Source organism: Anolis sagrei, chromosome 3 (genome assembly GCF_037176765.1).
Source record: "Anolis sagrei isolate rAnoSag1 chromosome 3, rAnoSag1.mat, whole genome shotgun sequence".
NCBI lineage: Eukaryota > Metazoa > Chordata > Lepidosauria > Squamata > Dactyloidae > Anolis > Anolis sagrei.
In genome coordinates, this window is record NC_090023.1 from 213,230,721 (window position 1) to 213,244,748 (window position 14,028).

General features: G+C 40.3%; 2 protein-coding genes across 4 annotated transcripts in view; one reads left to right on the top strand and one right to left on the bottom strand.

The window, feature by feature from the left end:
* The window catches only part of CFAP43 (cilia and flagella associated protein 43), a 57,116-nt gene extending 55,963 nt beyond the window's left edge, over positions 1 to 1,153 (top strand). Inside the window, exon 39 of the mRNA XM_060768347.2 lies at positions 674 to 1,153. Coding sequence (XP_060624330.2) covers positions 674 to 849 — 176 coding nt within the window. The 3' untranslated portion in view covers positions 850 to 1,153. The remainder of the gene's footprint in view (positions 1 to 673) is intronic.
* On the bottom strand, positions 904 to 7,495 carry SFR1 (SWI5 dependent homologous recombination repair protein 1). Of its 3 annotated transcripts, none has more exons than XM_060768346.2 (4): positions 7,394 to 7,495; positions 6,004 to 6,135; positions 3,862 to 4,275; positions 904 to 2,069 (listed from the first exon to the last, which is right to left on the bottom strand). In XM_060768346.2, exons 2-4 carry the CDS (start codon positions 6,091 to 6,093, stop codon positions 1,875 to 1,877), a joined length of 699 nt encoding a protein of 232 aa, XP_060624329.2. In that variant the 5' UTR covers positions 6,094 to 6,135; positions 7,394 to 7,495; the 3' UTR covers positions 904 to 1,874. The 3 variants fall into 3 exon arrangements, with proteins under 3 accessions (XP_060624329.2, XP_067321950.1, XP_067321949.1); XM_067465849.1 differs by lacking the exon at positions 7,394 to 7,495 and adding an exon at positions 6,984 to 7,185; XM_067465848.1 differs by lacking the exon at positions 7,394 to 7,495 and adding an exon at positions 6,680 to 6,930.
* Between the last annotated feature and the right edge of the window lie 6,533 nt (positions 7,496 to 14,028).

The window sequence follows — 14,028 nt, forward strand, 5'->3', positions numbered from 1 at the left end:
GTGAAAGAAGGAAGCAAACAGGGAGGGAAGAAAGGCAAAGGAAGAAAGGGGGAGGGAATGAAGAAAAGAGAGAAGGATGAAACCAAGTAGTGAAAGAAAGAAAGAAAGAAAGAAAGAAGGAGGGAGAGAAGGAAGAAAGGAGAGAAAGGGGGAGGAAAAGGGGGAAGGAATAGGTAGGGACCTCTCTTTCATAATAGTCCAGATATCTACCTCAACTTTGATAAGTTTTACTATAGGCCACAGCAACGCGTGGCAGGGCACAGCTAGTATTATATAATAAGTGTGTTTTTCCCCACCTTTTAATCTTAGCATTAATGAAAGAACTGAATGATTTGGCTGTAATATTTTGCCTTGCACTGATTGCTGGTTGCGATAACACTGGTTAACTGTTCTCAAATATGCAGACATTTCTGTTCATTCCATTATTCGTGGATCACTTTTATTTCCACTTCTGTGAGTGTGTCACTCTGATATTACCATTTCCTGCACATTCTGTGCCATCAGTAGTACTGATCAGGAGAAAAAGGAGATTGCTGTACCATCAAATGTATTGTTACAGACCGTTCATATTATCAACAGCACTGAAAGCATATAATAATTCTAATAAAAGCATATCATTCAGGTGAGGCTAGCATTCTGTTGTTCATTTCCATTCTGGTTTTGATTTTAACAGACTCAGATATGCTGAAAGAAAGGATTGCTAAAGAGCGCTATGAAGACATTGTGCACCGGCGGCAGCTTGTGGATCTTGCCAAGGCCCAGGCACAGGAGATGTCCGCCCTTCAAAATGAAGTGGAGAGGCTAAGAATGAGAACATTCCCTGCTTTCTTTGACGTACAAGAACTCTAGCAAGCAGATGCTTTGATGACAAGAAGAAATAAACACACTTGTAGACTTACAAGAGACTGCAAGAAAGTGAGGTCTTTCTTCCCTTTTTTAATGTCACTTCATATCTCACTGCACTACTGCAGCTTTATAGATGTTTTCTACTTCATTTAAGTTCTCATACAGCCTAATTCCAATTGCTGGTTCCAACTGAAGTAGATCCACTGAATCAAACTTAAATGTTAACTTACTGAGTTCCCATTCTATGGATCAACTGCAGTTGGTTTTAAACCTATGTACGTTACAATAAAATAAATTTAAAGAGTCAGTATTGCCTATTGTCATGGTGAATTTTGTCAGCTGGAATCAAGCACTCCTGCTTTTCAAAGATCAAAATAAGAACTAGATTGAGAACAGAAGCAGCTTTGTAGGGAAGGCTTAAGACAAAAACATGCAACTACAGAGCCTCGATACAAGAGTCTTGAAAAGTGTACTGAGTAGGCAAGAGTCACCTCTTGATGATCACAGTCTTTGAGTAGTTAGGCAGCATAACATAAACATTAATTGTATACCTCAGCCATAAAGGGCCACTGATTGAAGGGCCACTGATTGAGCCAGTGAGCAAAATCCAGGCTATATTTTACTTAAATAGTGATAAACAAACAATTATACTCAATAATAAAAAGAAGGGTGTGGAATCTACACACAGTTTCCTGATCTCCCTTTTTAAATTAATGTAAGAGAAAAAAATGTTTAGAAACTATACTTGTCATAGCTTTACATCAAACACTTATTCAACAAGAAATTAAAGGTGCACCAATTCCCTGCACAATTTAAGTTTGCATGTATTATAACTTTTTAAAATAATCATTTCATTGGTGACGATGAAATGACACTTTTTGCCAGAAAATATATATTTTCTCCACATTTTAAGCAACAGTTTTACCAAAAAAGACATTTTTTTCCATATGAAAACCAAGTGGTATCTACTGCAGTCCAGTCATACAATACAGAAGTTTATCTTTCCAAGGCTGAAATCAAGAAATGTGTTATTCTGCATCTGTAAAATCTTCTTCTGTTCTGTTATAATGTAGCAGCTGATCATCCAGTCCAAAGTTGTCTATCAACTGAGTAATACTTAATTTCTGGCTATCTGTAGCTAGTGCTGTTTGTAGTTCATATAGCATCACTTGAGAACTGCTTCGCCATTTTGATATCAGAGACTGAAGCTCTGTTGGGTTGTTCTGAAAATAAGAAGAGGCAAACAAAACTGTGATGTGTGATACAATAGAAACAGGTTAAATGTGAAATATCTACAAGTTACACGTATTTGTCAAATAAGAACTCCCAGAAATGGATTTAACAGCCAATAATCATCTACTGTGGTTATCAATGGTTCCCTTCTAACTGTGTCATTCCACTAATGCAAATGACATTATGCACACAGTCAGCTTGCTCTGGAATATAATACAAAGGGGAAATCCAGCACAGTTTTCAGTTGTGACGCTGGTTATGGTAGTAAGAATGTACCTAGACGAGGGGGGTCAACTCTTTGATTGAGAGCCACATCAGCCATATGGTTGCCTTCAAAGGGAATCCATGGAAACAGAATCCATGGACACAGAGGGCCAAATATATATTTACATAGTGGTAGGTGCTCTTTAGTTTTTACCCAGTTCTGGTCCCCAGGTGTTATTGAATGACAGTTCCCATCACTTTTGATTATCTGCCATGCAGACTAGAGATAATGAGAACTGGAACCCAACAGCACTTGAGGCTCTGTGGTTGGGAAAAGGTAAAAGGTCATTTTAAAGCTAGGCATCAATTCACAAGCCTTGTATCTAAATTCAAGCCTCACTGTCCTGACTAAACTGAAGAAACTGCAGCCTTCCAGATGTTACTATATCAACTCCCACCAGCTCTAGTCATGATGTCTAATAATGAGGAATGTTGTAATCCAGTATCCGGAGGGCAGCATAAAATGACACTGAGGGCTGGATTTGCCCTTGAGTTTGGCACATGTGTGCTAGATATTCCACGGATAAATAAGCAATCACCTGCACAACTGGAAAAAGTAACCGAAACCTTCCAATTAATGTTACAGTAGGCACAGGCCTCAATCCCTATATCAGAGGATAAAAATCAAGCAAGCAAACAAATGAATTCTCTCACATTAGCAGTGCCAGTGTTTGAAAGTACAACGTATCAGGTCCCTAGAGCTGTGTAACAAAATCTTTTTAGAAGATTCGATAAGTTTGGATTTACAGAACATCCTCATATTTAGGACAATACTTAGATGTTTTGGACTAAAACTGCCGCAATTTATGGCACTGGCCATACTAATGGGGTTTATGGGATTTATAGTCAAAAAAAAATTGAAAGGAATAGGTTGCCTAACCCTGGACCTGATGAATAAAACACATTTTGGTGCCTCAAATGTTAGACATGTTTCTGGGTATTTGTGGCCTGGTGATTCCACAAATGGCACCAGCTTTACCCTATAAGCTCTAGTTTTTGAGATACAGAGCATATGCCATATTCCTGTTATCATCTGCTTGCTCACAGAAAGGCATGGTAACCATATCTAAGAGCTGATGCAGTCTATTCAATGCAATTTTCCTGAATCAGCACCCCAAATAACCCCAGGAACAGGCCCACCAAGATTTTGTTGTTGGTGTTATTGGGCTATACAGTATAACTGATACTGAATTACACAGGAAGGATAGTGATTTTTCATATTGTAAGGAAACACACAATGAATGCAAAGGCAGTATTTCTTCAGAGAGGCGTCTAGTTTCTTTCTTTGGAATCTGTATCTCGTGTGTCACTGTTGAACATGGATACATGAGATGCATTACCAAACCAGACTAGGATTTTGGCTGATATTTTTGAGTCAATTACAAAACTAGAAAAAACATAAACAAAAAAAAGGTCTGGAGAACAAAAATATTTTGTTTTTTCTAAAGTTTGCTTTTTTGATGGAACTAAAACACTTAGATTGTACAATTACTTAATTTCACTAATGCATCATTTCACCTTTGATCTGTACATCTTGACCAGTTTGAGCCTCCGAAGAAGTTCCTCCTTTTCCTGGACCTCTTTTATCAATGTTGCCTTTTCTTCCAGCAATTCCCATGGCCTGTCATCTTTTCCCAGCAAAAGAACTTCTGTAGAACCCCGTGCATTCTTACTATATCCAGTACATTCAGAAATACAGAGATCTCTCTCTTGCATGCTACTTTTCAAACAACTGCTTCCATCAGGAACTTTTCCCAAGTCTTCATCTTTGCTTTGTGATCTACAATATGTTTCTCCTTTAGACAAAGACTCTTCTTTACAAGTACTGCAGTTGTTTTCTTCATCTATTTTTAGACGCTTTGGTACAATTAAAGATGAATGAAATGACCGCCTCGCTTTCTTCAAACGTTCTCTAAGGGTTGAACTCATTGGCTAGAGTGAATGTAACCAGGTAGCATTAAGAAGGAAAAGAACATGTAAAAAAGGGGATCAGCAACAATCAGGCAAAGTAAACCAGGACATATCTACACTGACACTACAGGGTTAGTCAAAATGCATAGGCCAATAAGCCATTCAATTGAATGGCTTATTGGCCTATGCATTTTGACTAACCCTGTATAATGTAGCTTGGAACTAGTTTCACTGTGCAAAGGATTTGAAAACAAACCAGTGATGACATTGAAAATGGTACACAGTCTCAAACCACTATGCAGGTATCTCCTGTAATACATGTTGCAGAGCGCAATAGCAATTTACATGTTGTGGCTTCAAGTCATCTTGAAGCTGCGTTATACAATGTTACTGACAGCCTGGGAGCTGGAGATGAGGAGCACTTCATTGCCACTGAAGCCAGGACAGGACTGTGAGCACAGGAGCGCTAGCAGCCACAACAGCATCAAGGGATGCGTGGGGGGGGGGGGGGGGTTATCATTTTTGCTTATTTGCAAATAAGTTCCACTGTGCCTTCCCAGAATAAGGAAACTCCCAACAATATGTCCCTAAATGCACTTTAGTAGTGATCTAGGATTGTCTGCACGCTCTATCCCTCTCCAAAATTTTTATCTTGTTTATTGTCACCTTGTCACGGCCAGCATTATTTTTTAAATTTTTAATTAGTACATTTGACCCTGCCATAGGTTTTTAAACGTCGTTGTGTTATTGTTAATATTTATTGCTATTTTCTGTTTATGAGTTTTATTTATTGTTTTTATTACTGTTGCTATTGTTCCAATGTTGTATTGTGGGCTTGGCCTCATGTAAGCCGCACCGAGTCCCTTGGGGAGATGGTAACAGGGTACAAATAAAGTATTATTATTATTATTATTATTATTAAACCACCCCTCTCCCTGCTCTGAGCAACCCAACAGGGAGGGCACAGTGTGGAGACTGTGGTACAGGCGACCGTTCTTGGGAGTGACACGATGTGTTCAGCACAGGCTGTCACAGTGGCCATCCTTTTGGTGTCACCTCCACCACAGGCCTCTACACTGCCCTAGTGACAACACTGCACCTAGGCAGTCAAACAGTTCAAAAACAATGCTGCGATTAACCAGAATATAAATCAAACCAGGTTTTTGATTTGGGGTTGTTGTTTTTTTTGTCAATTTGCGGGGACATAACTCAAGTATATATAGGAACTAAATAAATTGCAAGTGGAGTGAAGGAATCCCTTAGCAAATTAATTATAATTGTTACTTTCAATACTGGAGAAACCAATTAGTTACACATAGATCTGTTATAGGCATATGTACTATACTGTGGAGTTATGTTTGTCAGTATAGCCAAGGTTTGCACAATTCTACATAAAATCAGGCTTCACAACAATTTGGAAATACAGTAGATTCAGTTAACCAGAACTCTTGAAGCAACTGGCAAAAAACCCACAGAGAAATAATATTTTAAATTTAAAAGGCTTTTATAATGCAGCAAAACTGTAAAACTATTACATTAAATGGTTTGCCTTTATTTGCTTTTAATTATATATTTTAATATTAATATCAAGCCAATAGTGTTTATGGTACAGAAAGAAGTCGAATATTCTTAATAGAAACTCCCAAAAAACCAAAAACTACCTTTATCCAGCATCTCTCAATCCCCATGAGTGCCGGTTAACTGAATCTCCTGTGCTAACAAGAGAACTGGAAATATTAGGCAACATACCTGTTTCTCTGAGGAGCTGCTGCTTTTCAGACCACTACTTTCTGGAGTGGAGCATAGTGATGTAGGTTCATTTAACACAGTTGTTTCCATTGTGAGAACTGACTAATGGTTTGCTGTGAGTTGACTAATGTACTGGAGAGAGAGAAAAAATCAAGGTTTACATGTGGGCATGTTTTAAAGCCATGGATGGTTGAATCTCTGGGCACAGAAACCATGAATATCGACCAATGAGCATAATAATGGTGATGAAAAAGCCAAAACCAAGGTTACCACATCTGTTACTAGAACTCCAGTATGCTGATGACAATGTCGTCTGTGCGCATTCAGAAGATCTACAAGCCACTCTAAACACCTTTGCAGAAGCATACGAGAAGCTCGGCCTGTCACTGAACATTGAGAAAACCAAAGTGCTGTTCCGCAATCACCGTCCAATCCCTCTCCAATGCCAGAGATACAGCTTAATGGTGTAACATTAGAAAATGTTGACCATTTCCGCTACCTTGGCAGCCACCTCTCCACCAAAGTCAACATCGACGCCGAAATACAACACCGCCTGAGCTCTGTGGGTGCAGCATTTTTCCGAATGAATCAGAGAGTGTTTGAGGACCGGGACATCTGTAGGGATACCAAGGTGTGTGTTTATAAAAGCTATTGTTCTCCCAACACTGCTATACACCTGCGAAACGTGGACTGTCTACAGACGTCACATGCAACTCCTGGAACGATTCCATCAGCGCTGCCTCCGGAAAATTCTGCAAATTTCTTGGGAAGACAAGCGGACAAACGTCAGAATGCTGGAAGAAGCAAAGACCACCAGTATTGAAGCGATGGTCCTCCGCCATCAGCTCCGGTGGACCAGCCACGTTGTCCGGATGCCTGACCACCGCCTCCCAAAGCAGTTGCTCTACTCCGAACTCAAGAACGGAAAACTGAATGTTGGTGGACAGGAAAAGAGATTTAAAGATGGGCTCAAAGCCAACCTTAAAAACTCTGGCATAGACACTGAGAATTGGGAAGCCCTGGCCCTTGACCGCTCCAGCTGGAGGTCAGCTGTGACCAGCAGTGCTGCAGAATTTGAAGAGGCACGAATAGAGATTCTATAGCATTGAGCCGTGGCAGTTTGAAGTGGTAACAAACTGCATTAATTCTACAGTGTTGATCAGACCTGGCCAAGCTTCGGCCCTTCAGGTGTTTTGGACTTCAACTCCCACAATTCCTAACAGCCTACCGGCTGTTAGGAATTGTGGGAGTTGAAGTCCAAAACACCTGAAGGGCCGAAGCTTGGCCAGGCGTGATGTAGATGCACCCCAAGGCCTTCTGTCGTACTACAATGTCCATTAGCCGTGAACCAAAGGGTCCCTCGTTCCTTTCCTCCGTCTCTTCTTATTACCTCAGAAGCCAAATCTCTCCCAAACTCCCGCCGCCGGGGAAGCCGACCGAAATCTCTTCTCGCGATCTTTCAACGCGGATCGGTGTGCGCCTGCGCAGTGCGATCTGAAAAGGGCGGGGGAGGGAAAGGAGGCTGGAAGAAGAGATGTCTATACTGTAAGGCAGGCCTGGGCGAACTTGGGCCCTCCCTCCAGGTGTTCTGGACTTCAACTCCCACAATTCCTAGCAGCCTCAGGCCCCTTTCCTCCCCCCCCCCCCCAGCCGCTTTTCTATCTATCTATCTACCTATCTATCTAAATATATCAGGTATGGGCAAACTTTTTGGCCAACATAAACTTTTGCCATACAGGAAAAGCGTAATCAAAACTCCCCCAACAGATGGCCACCCAGTCTCAATAATAATAATATTAATGATGATGATAATAATAATAATAGAAGCAACCCCAGGGGCCATCTAGTCCAACCCTCTTCTGCCATGCAGGGAAAGCACAATCAAAGCACCCTCAACAGATGGCCACCCAGCCTTCTCAATATTATTATTATTGTTATTAATAATAATAATAATAATAATAATAATAGAAGCAACCGCAGGGGCCATCTAGTTCAACCCCCTTCTGCCATAGAAGAAAAGCACAATCAAAGCACACACACACACACACACCCCATAGCTGGCCACCCAGCCTTTGTAATCATAATTATCATCATTGTAATAATAGTACACCCACATAATAATAATAATAATAATAATAATAATAATAATAATAATAATAGAAGCAATCCCAGGGCATTGTAGTCCAAGCCCCTTCTGCCATGCAGGGAAATCACAATCAAAGCACCCCCAACAGATAGCCACCCAGCCTTTATGATAACAACAACAACAACAACAACAATAGAAGCAACCCCAGGGGCCATCTAGTACAACCCCCTTCTGCCATGGAAGAAAAGCACAATCAAAGCACCCCCCCCCCCCCAATAGATGGCCACCCAGTCTTTGTAATCATAATTATCATCATTGTAATAATAGTACATCCACTCAATAATAATAATAATAATAATAATAATAGAAGCAACCCCAGGGCAATCTAGTCTAAGCCCCTTCTGCCATGCAGGGAAATCACAATCAAAGCACCCCCAACAGATGGCCACCCAGCCTCAATAATAATAATAATAATAATAATAATAATAGAAGCAACCCCAGGGGCCATCTAGTTCAACCTCCTTCTGCCGTGCAGGAAAAGCACAATCAAAGCACCCCCCAATAGATGTCCACCCAGCCTTTGTTATCATAATTATCATCATTGTAATAAGAGTACACCCAGACTCAATGATAATAATAATAATAATAATGATAATAATAGAAGCAATCCCGGGGCCATATAGTCCAACCCCCTTCTGCCATGCAGGAAAGCACAATCAAAGCACCCCCAACAGATGGCCACCCAACCTCAATAATAATAATAATAATAATAATAATAATAGAAGCAGCCCCAGGAGACCATCTAGTTCAATCCCTTTCTGCCATGGAAGAAAAGCACAAAGCACCCCCAACAGATGGCTACTAGGCCTGGGTAACAACGGAAAAATTTGTTTCTAAAATCGATTTGTATTTGGGGGCTTTTTTGTTTCGATATTTAAAATAATTACAAAATTTTCCTTTTAAAAAGTTTGATATTTACGAAATTTCGTAAATGTGAAAAAAATTACAAAACATTAACGAATCGATTTCCGAATCAATAACGAATCGATTCGTTAATGGCGGACGCGACCGCGAAATACGCTAAAAAACCTCCAAAAACTTCTGAAGCTTCCCTCTCCCTCTGTTGTTGACTGTTGGTGTGATATTATAATTTTTTTTCACTAATTAAACAAAAAACTTGCCCCAGACATGCGGAAATAATAACGAAACGACCTCAGAACAATAACGAAACGAACACAATAACAAAATACGAAGCATTTACAAAACGTGTTTAAAAATTCGTTTTTTTAAAAAATTGCTCCAGAATGGTTCGTTATCGTTTTGTAATTGGAAAAATTAACGAATTATTAACGAATTATGAATTAACGAAACGAAACCGCCCAGCCCTAATGGCTACTCAACCTCAATAATAATAATAATAATAATAATAATAATAATAATAATAGGGGTCATTCAGTCTAACCTCCTGCCATGCAGGAAACGCACAATCAAATAATTCCCCGAGGGATGGTCATTCAGGCTTTGTAACAACAATAACAGCAGCAGAAACCCAAGGGGCCATTGCAGAGTCCCTCGGCATGCTTCATGGAGCCCCAAGGAGCATGCTTTAAGAACCACTGAATTAAAGGTACATAAACAGCAAGGCTGTAGGTTTCCCTTTGTATCAGGGCTTTGTGATTCTTCTGCAGAAGGTGGCACAAAGGAGTCTTTGCAGCTTTCATTGATGATAGGCTTCAGTGCAAAAGTCTTTATAAAAAAAATGGCAGGAGGATGAGGATTTTGCAACTTAGAAGAAATCATAAAGATATACAACAACCTATAAAGATATATTCAAGGTGGAATAACAGATATGACTAGAATAAGTTCTTCAATGTGACAAGTTAACATTCCTACTCACTGTAAACCTTTCCTGGTTGCTTTAGCAAAAAACACAGATTCTTTGCAGGGTTGGGGTTCCTGAGGCCTTATAGGTGTCGGAGTGCAAGTCCCATCATCCCTGAATGCTTGGAAATTATGGCACCTGAGTCCAACAACAACTTTCCCATGTTTCACATAAACTGCTTTTCAGCCATTCAGAGCTAATCAAGATGGCCAATTGCTACATTCAAACCTACCTGAAACAGACAAGAGTTCTTTCTCCCACCCTGGACATTCCACAGATATATAAACCCCACTTGCCTATTTTCCAACAGACCTCACAACCTCTGAGGATGCCTGCCATAGATGTGGGTGAAACATCAGGAGAGAATGCTTCTGGAACATGGACATACAGCCTGGAAAACCTACAACACCCCAATGATTTCGGCCATGAAAGCCTACAACAATACATTCCCCATGTTTAGTTTATAAATATGACCAATACAGCCTGGACATTTCACCTCTGACATGTTTGAACATTTGTCTTTTTAATCTATTTAAAGAGCCAAACGTAAGTACTAGATGGAAGCTATTGTATATGATGCTTCTTCTTCATCATATGTAGCTACTTAATAAAGCCAGCCCTACTGTTAAGCAAAGTAAGGCTGCTACTTCATTTAGCAAAGATAACGTACAATAAGAACTGAATAAGCATAGCACCATCCATCCTCCCCCCCCCCCTGTAAGAATATTGTGCCAGCACTTCTCAAGGGAGATAGAATCTATTCTGTCATCCCCAAGGCTGCTCTAAGGGTGCATCTACACTCCAGAATTAATGCACTTTGACACCACTTAAACTGTCATACCTCCATGCAATGGAATCATGGGAGGTGTCTTTTGATGAATTAATAGCACTCTTTGGCAAAGAAGAATAAAGAACACTTTATATCATTTGCCATATATTAACCAAAAAAGGAAACAGAAATTGAGAGAAATGGCAACGTTCCCAGCATTGTTGACATTACCGACTGTGGAGACAGAAGACTGATGCAGTAAAAATAGCCATTATTTATGCTTCCAACTTTTCAGGGATCTGCCAGCAGAAGTTACAAGTACAAGCCAAAGTACTTTTAAAACGTATGTTCTGGTACGAGCATTTGGATGAGTTTGTTTGTACTTTGTTGGGGAATGAAAGAGTTAACAACTACCATGTCAGGCTACACAGAGAAGCCATTGAAATCCACAAACATGTGGACAATATCAACAGAAAGGAAGAAACCATGAAAATGAACAAAATCTGGCTACTAGTATTAAAAAACACTAAAATTGTAACAGTAAATAAAAAACAACACTCAGAGGAACTCCAGACAAGAAACAATCAGGGACAGCTAATAACCCCTAAACAAAGGATTCCCCCAGGCAGTAATACACCTAGAAAACTGTCAGGCCATCAAATGCTAATCAAGGTGGCCAATTAAAACATTCCCATCTAGCTCCAACAGACAAGAGTTCTTTCTCCCACCCGGGACTTTCCACAGATATATAAACCCAATTTTTCTAGTTTTCAACAGACCTCACAACCTCTGAGGGTGCCTGCCATAGATGCTGGTGAAACATCAGGAGATAATACTTCTAGAACATGGCCATACAGCCCGAAAAACCTATAACAACTCAATGAAAGAGTTAATCTTCCCCCACACACTTTCTATACACAGCTGCTATTTCAAAAGGAAAAAAATGCAAAGGCAAATGTACTTGGGAACAACAGCCTGAAGATGCATTACGGCCTGTTTGAGGCACCTATTGGGCATCTTTAGAAACTAAGATGCACCCCTTCCAACATTTCACAGGTGAAAATGGGTCCATGTGTGGCTAAGCAACACTGAGAGCAGTCAAAAGACAAACATTATTAATGAGGAAGAACACATCAACTAGAAGATGCTACAGCAATGGAAGGCAAAACTCCACTCCAAAACTCATCTTGTAAGAGTTGAAGCAAGCAAAGAACAAGGGAGGAAGTGAGAGAAACTGGGACATTTTAAAAATAGCTGAAAAAGTGGAATGATAAAGGATAAACTGGGATTATCCCTGCCAACCTGGGAAAGTTGGAGGTAAAAGGATGCTGTCCCATATACGTAGGCTCTTCTTAGGGTCTTTTGCAAACTATGCTTTTTGATATTTGTATTCATTAATCTCTCAACGAAAAAATAACAAAGTCAAGCCTTTCTTTTCAGGACGATGCGGAGTGAAGAGTTGGTATCTCATACACCTGAATGCATGGATCCCCTCTCTCCACTGCATTCTTAACAGGTTTTAATTAGTTTGTTTGTGAGAATACCATGGCAAACTCTGGCCCCATCTATACTGACCATTTAACGCAGTTCAAAGCTAGCTTCAAACTGCAGTGGCCAGACAATGGACATTGAAAGAAAGCCCCTAAGGTGCATCAGTGCTCTGTTTTTGCAATTCCATCAAGGCCTCCAACTGATCCCAGGATGTCTTAAGTAATCATATGCTACAATACTGGTTTAAAACTTCATTTAATGGTCAGGGTAGATAGGGCCTTTGTCAAAGACCTTACTAAAATCAAGATTGGGAAGTAGGGAAGGATGCCTTTATAATAATAATAATATAATAACAACTTAATGTTATAACCCACCTCCATCTCCCCGAAGGGACTCGGGACAGTTTGCAAAGGGACGAGCCCAAAGAGCACAGAGTAAAAACGTAATGCAAAAATAAAAACAAAACAAAACCAAATAAAAACATATCAAAATAGAACATAGCATCATAAAAACAGTACCATGCAGAGCGATACAAGTGCTGAGTTCAGAGGGCTCCGAATTTGTGCAAAATTCCTAGATAAAGCTAAGGGAAGATGCAAAATTCAGTAAGGCAGGATTGGGAGAATATTTCCTTGGGCATTAAAATGTCAGAGTAGAGTGGCGGGCCATGCTAAAGTGCTGAAACTGAGGTAACATTGGGCCAATTCAAAGACACAGCGGAACATCCATGTTTTTAGGTTCTTGCAGAAAACAGACAAAGTAGATGCCAGTCTGATCTCCCTACAAAGAGAGTTCCAGAGCCTGGGGGGCACCACCAAAAAGGCCCTATTTCTTTCTCTGGTTTGGACAAAGGAGGGATAATGCCCCTTGTCATCTTTGTGCTTTATCCCTAATAGCGACAGGTTGTTTTCTTCTCTTGATCTTGGAGCTTTAATTTATTGTTGTCTCACCCTCAAGTCAGTTGCCTAACACTCGTTCAACCAAATGACCCATCAGAATCCTTACTGCTGCTCAGCGCAAAGGCCAGACTAACTGGCAGTTCAACAACATCTGGAAGGCGTCATGATTCCCACCCCTTCCCAATGATGTCATTTATAGGATTTCAGTCAAAGTAATACAGCAGGTGTACAATGTCAAGCATGCATGCTTGGCCAGTGAGTTCAATGATGGTGAACCGGTCTTGTGTTTATGAGCTGCGCACGTGTTTCATCATTCAAAATCTGGGACTGAGATCTATTGCCTTGCCCAGGGCTGCCAATTTTCATTCATGGACAATTTAATTGCATGACACTTGATTCTAATTACTGCTTTGACATTAGGAATCTGGCAACCTTGCAGTTACATTTAAACACGTACCTGCAAGTACAGGGTACCTTGTTTTGCTGGGGGAGGGCATGCCAAGCCATGTAGCAGGACTTGTTTAATGTGAAAATCAACAGTGTTTTCCCCCTTTTTGACTTCACAGGAGTCTGCTTATCACAAAGGTTTGTGAGGTGCTGGATTACCAAAATAAAAATCATTACTCTTGAGTGCCTTGGATCAACACAGGCAGCAAAGTCATAATGTTTCTGAGAGATCCTCAGGGCTCTGGGCGTGTGCTTTTCTATCACAGAAAAAAGGAAGGTGATTAAAGAGCATATAGCCAGAAGCCTAGACAAAGACAAAGTGGAGTTGTCTTGAACCCACCTGGCCAGAGAGATTCTGGGAGTTCTAGTCCAACTTGTCTAAACTCTCCTTCTGTTTTTTTGTTTTTTTGTTTGTTTTTTTGTGCATATAAATCTGTCTCCTTCCCCCTTT

Excerpts from the sequence above, each read along its gene's own strand:
- SFR1 (XM_060768346.2), bottom strand. The coding sequence starts at position 6,093 with ATGGAAACAACTGTGTTAAATGAACCTACATCACTATGCTCCACTCCA. Across the intron at positions 4,276-6,003 it reads GCAGCTCCTCAGAGAAACAG|CCAATGAGTTCAACCCTTAG; the intron begins GTATGTTGCCTA and ends CATTCACTCTAG. Across the intron at positions 2,070-3,861 it reads TCAAGATGTACAGATCAAAG|AACAACCCAACAGAGCTTCA; the intron begins GTGAAATGATGC and ends TCTTATTTTCAG.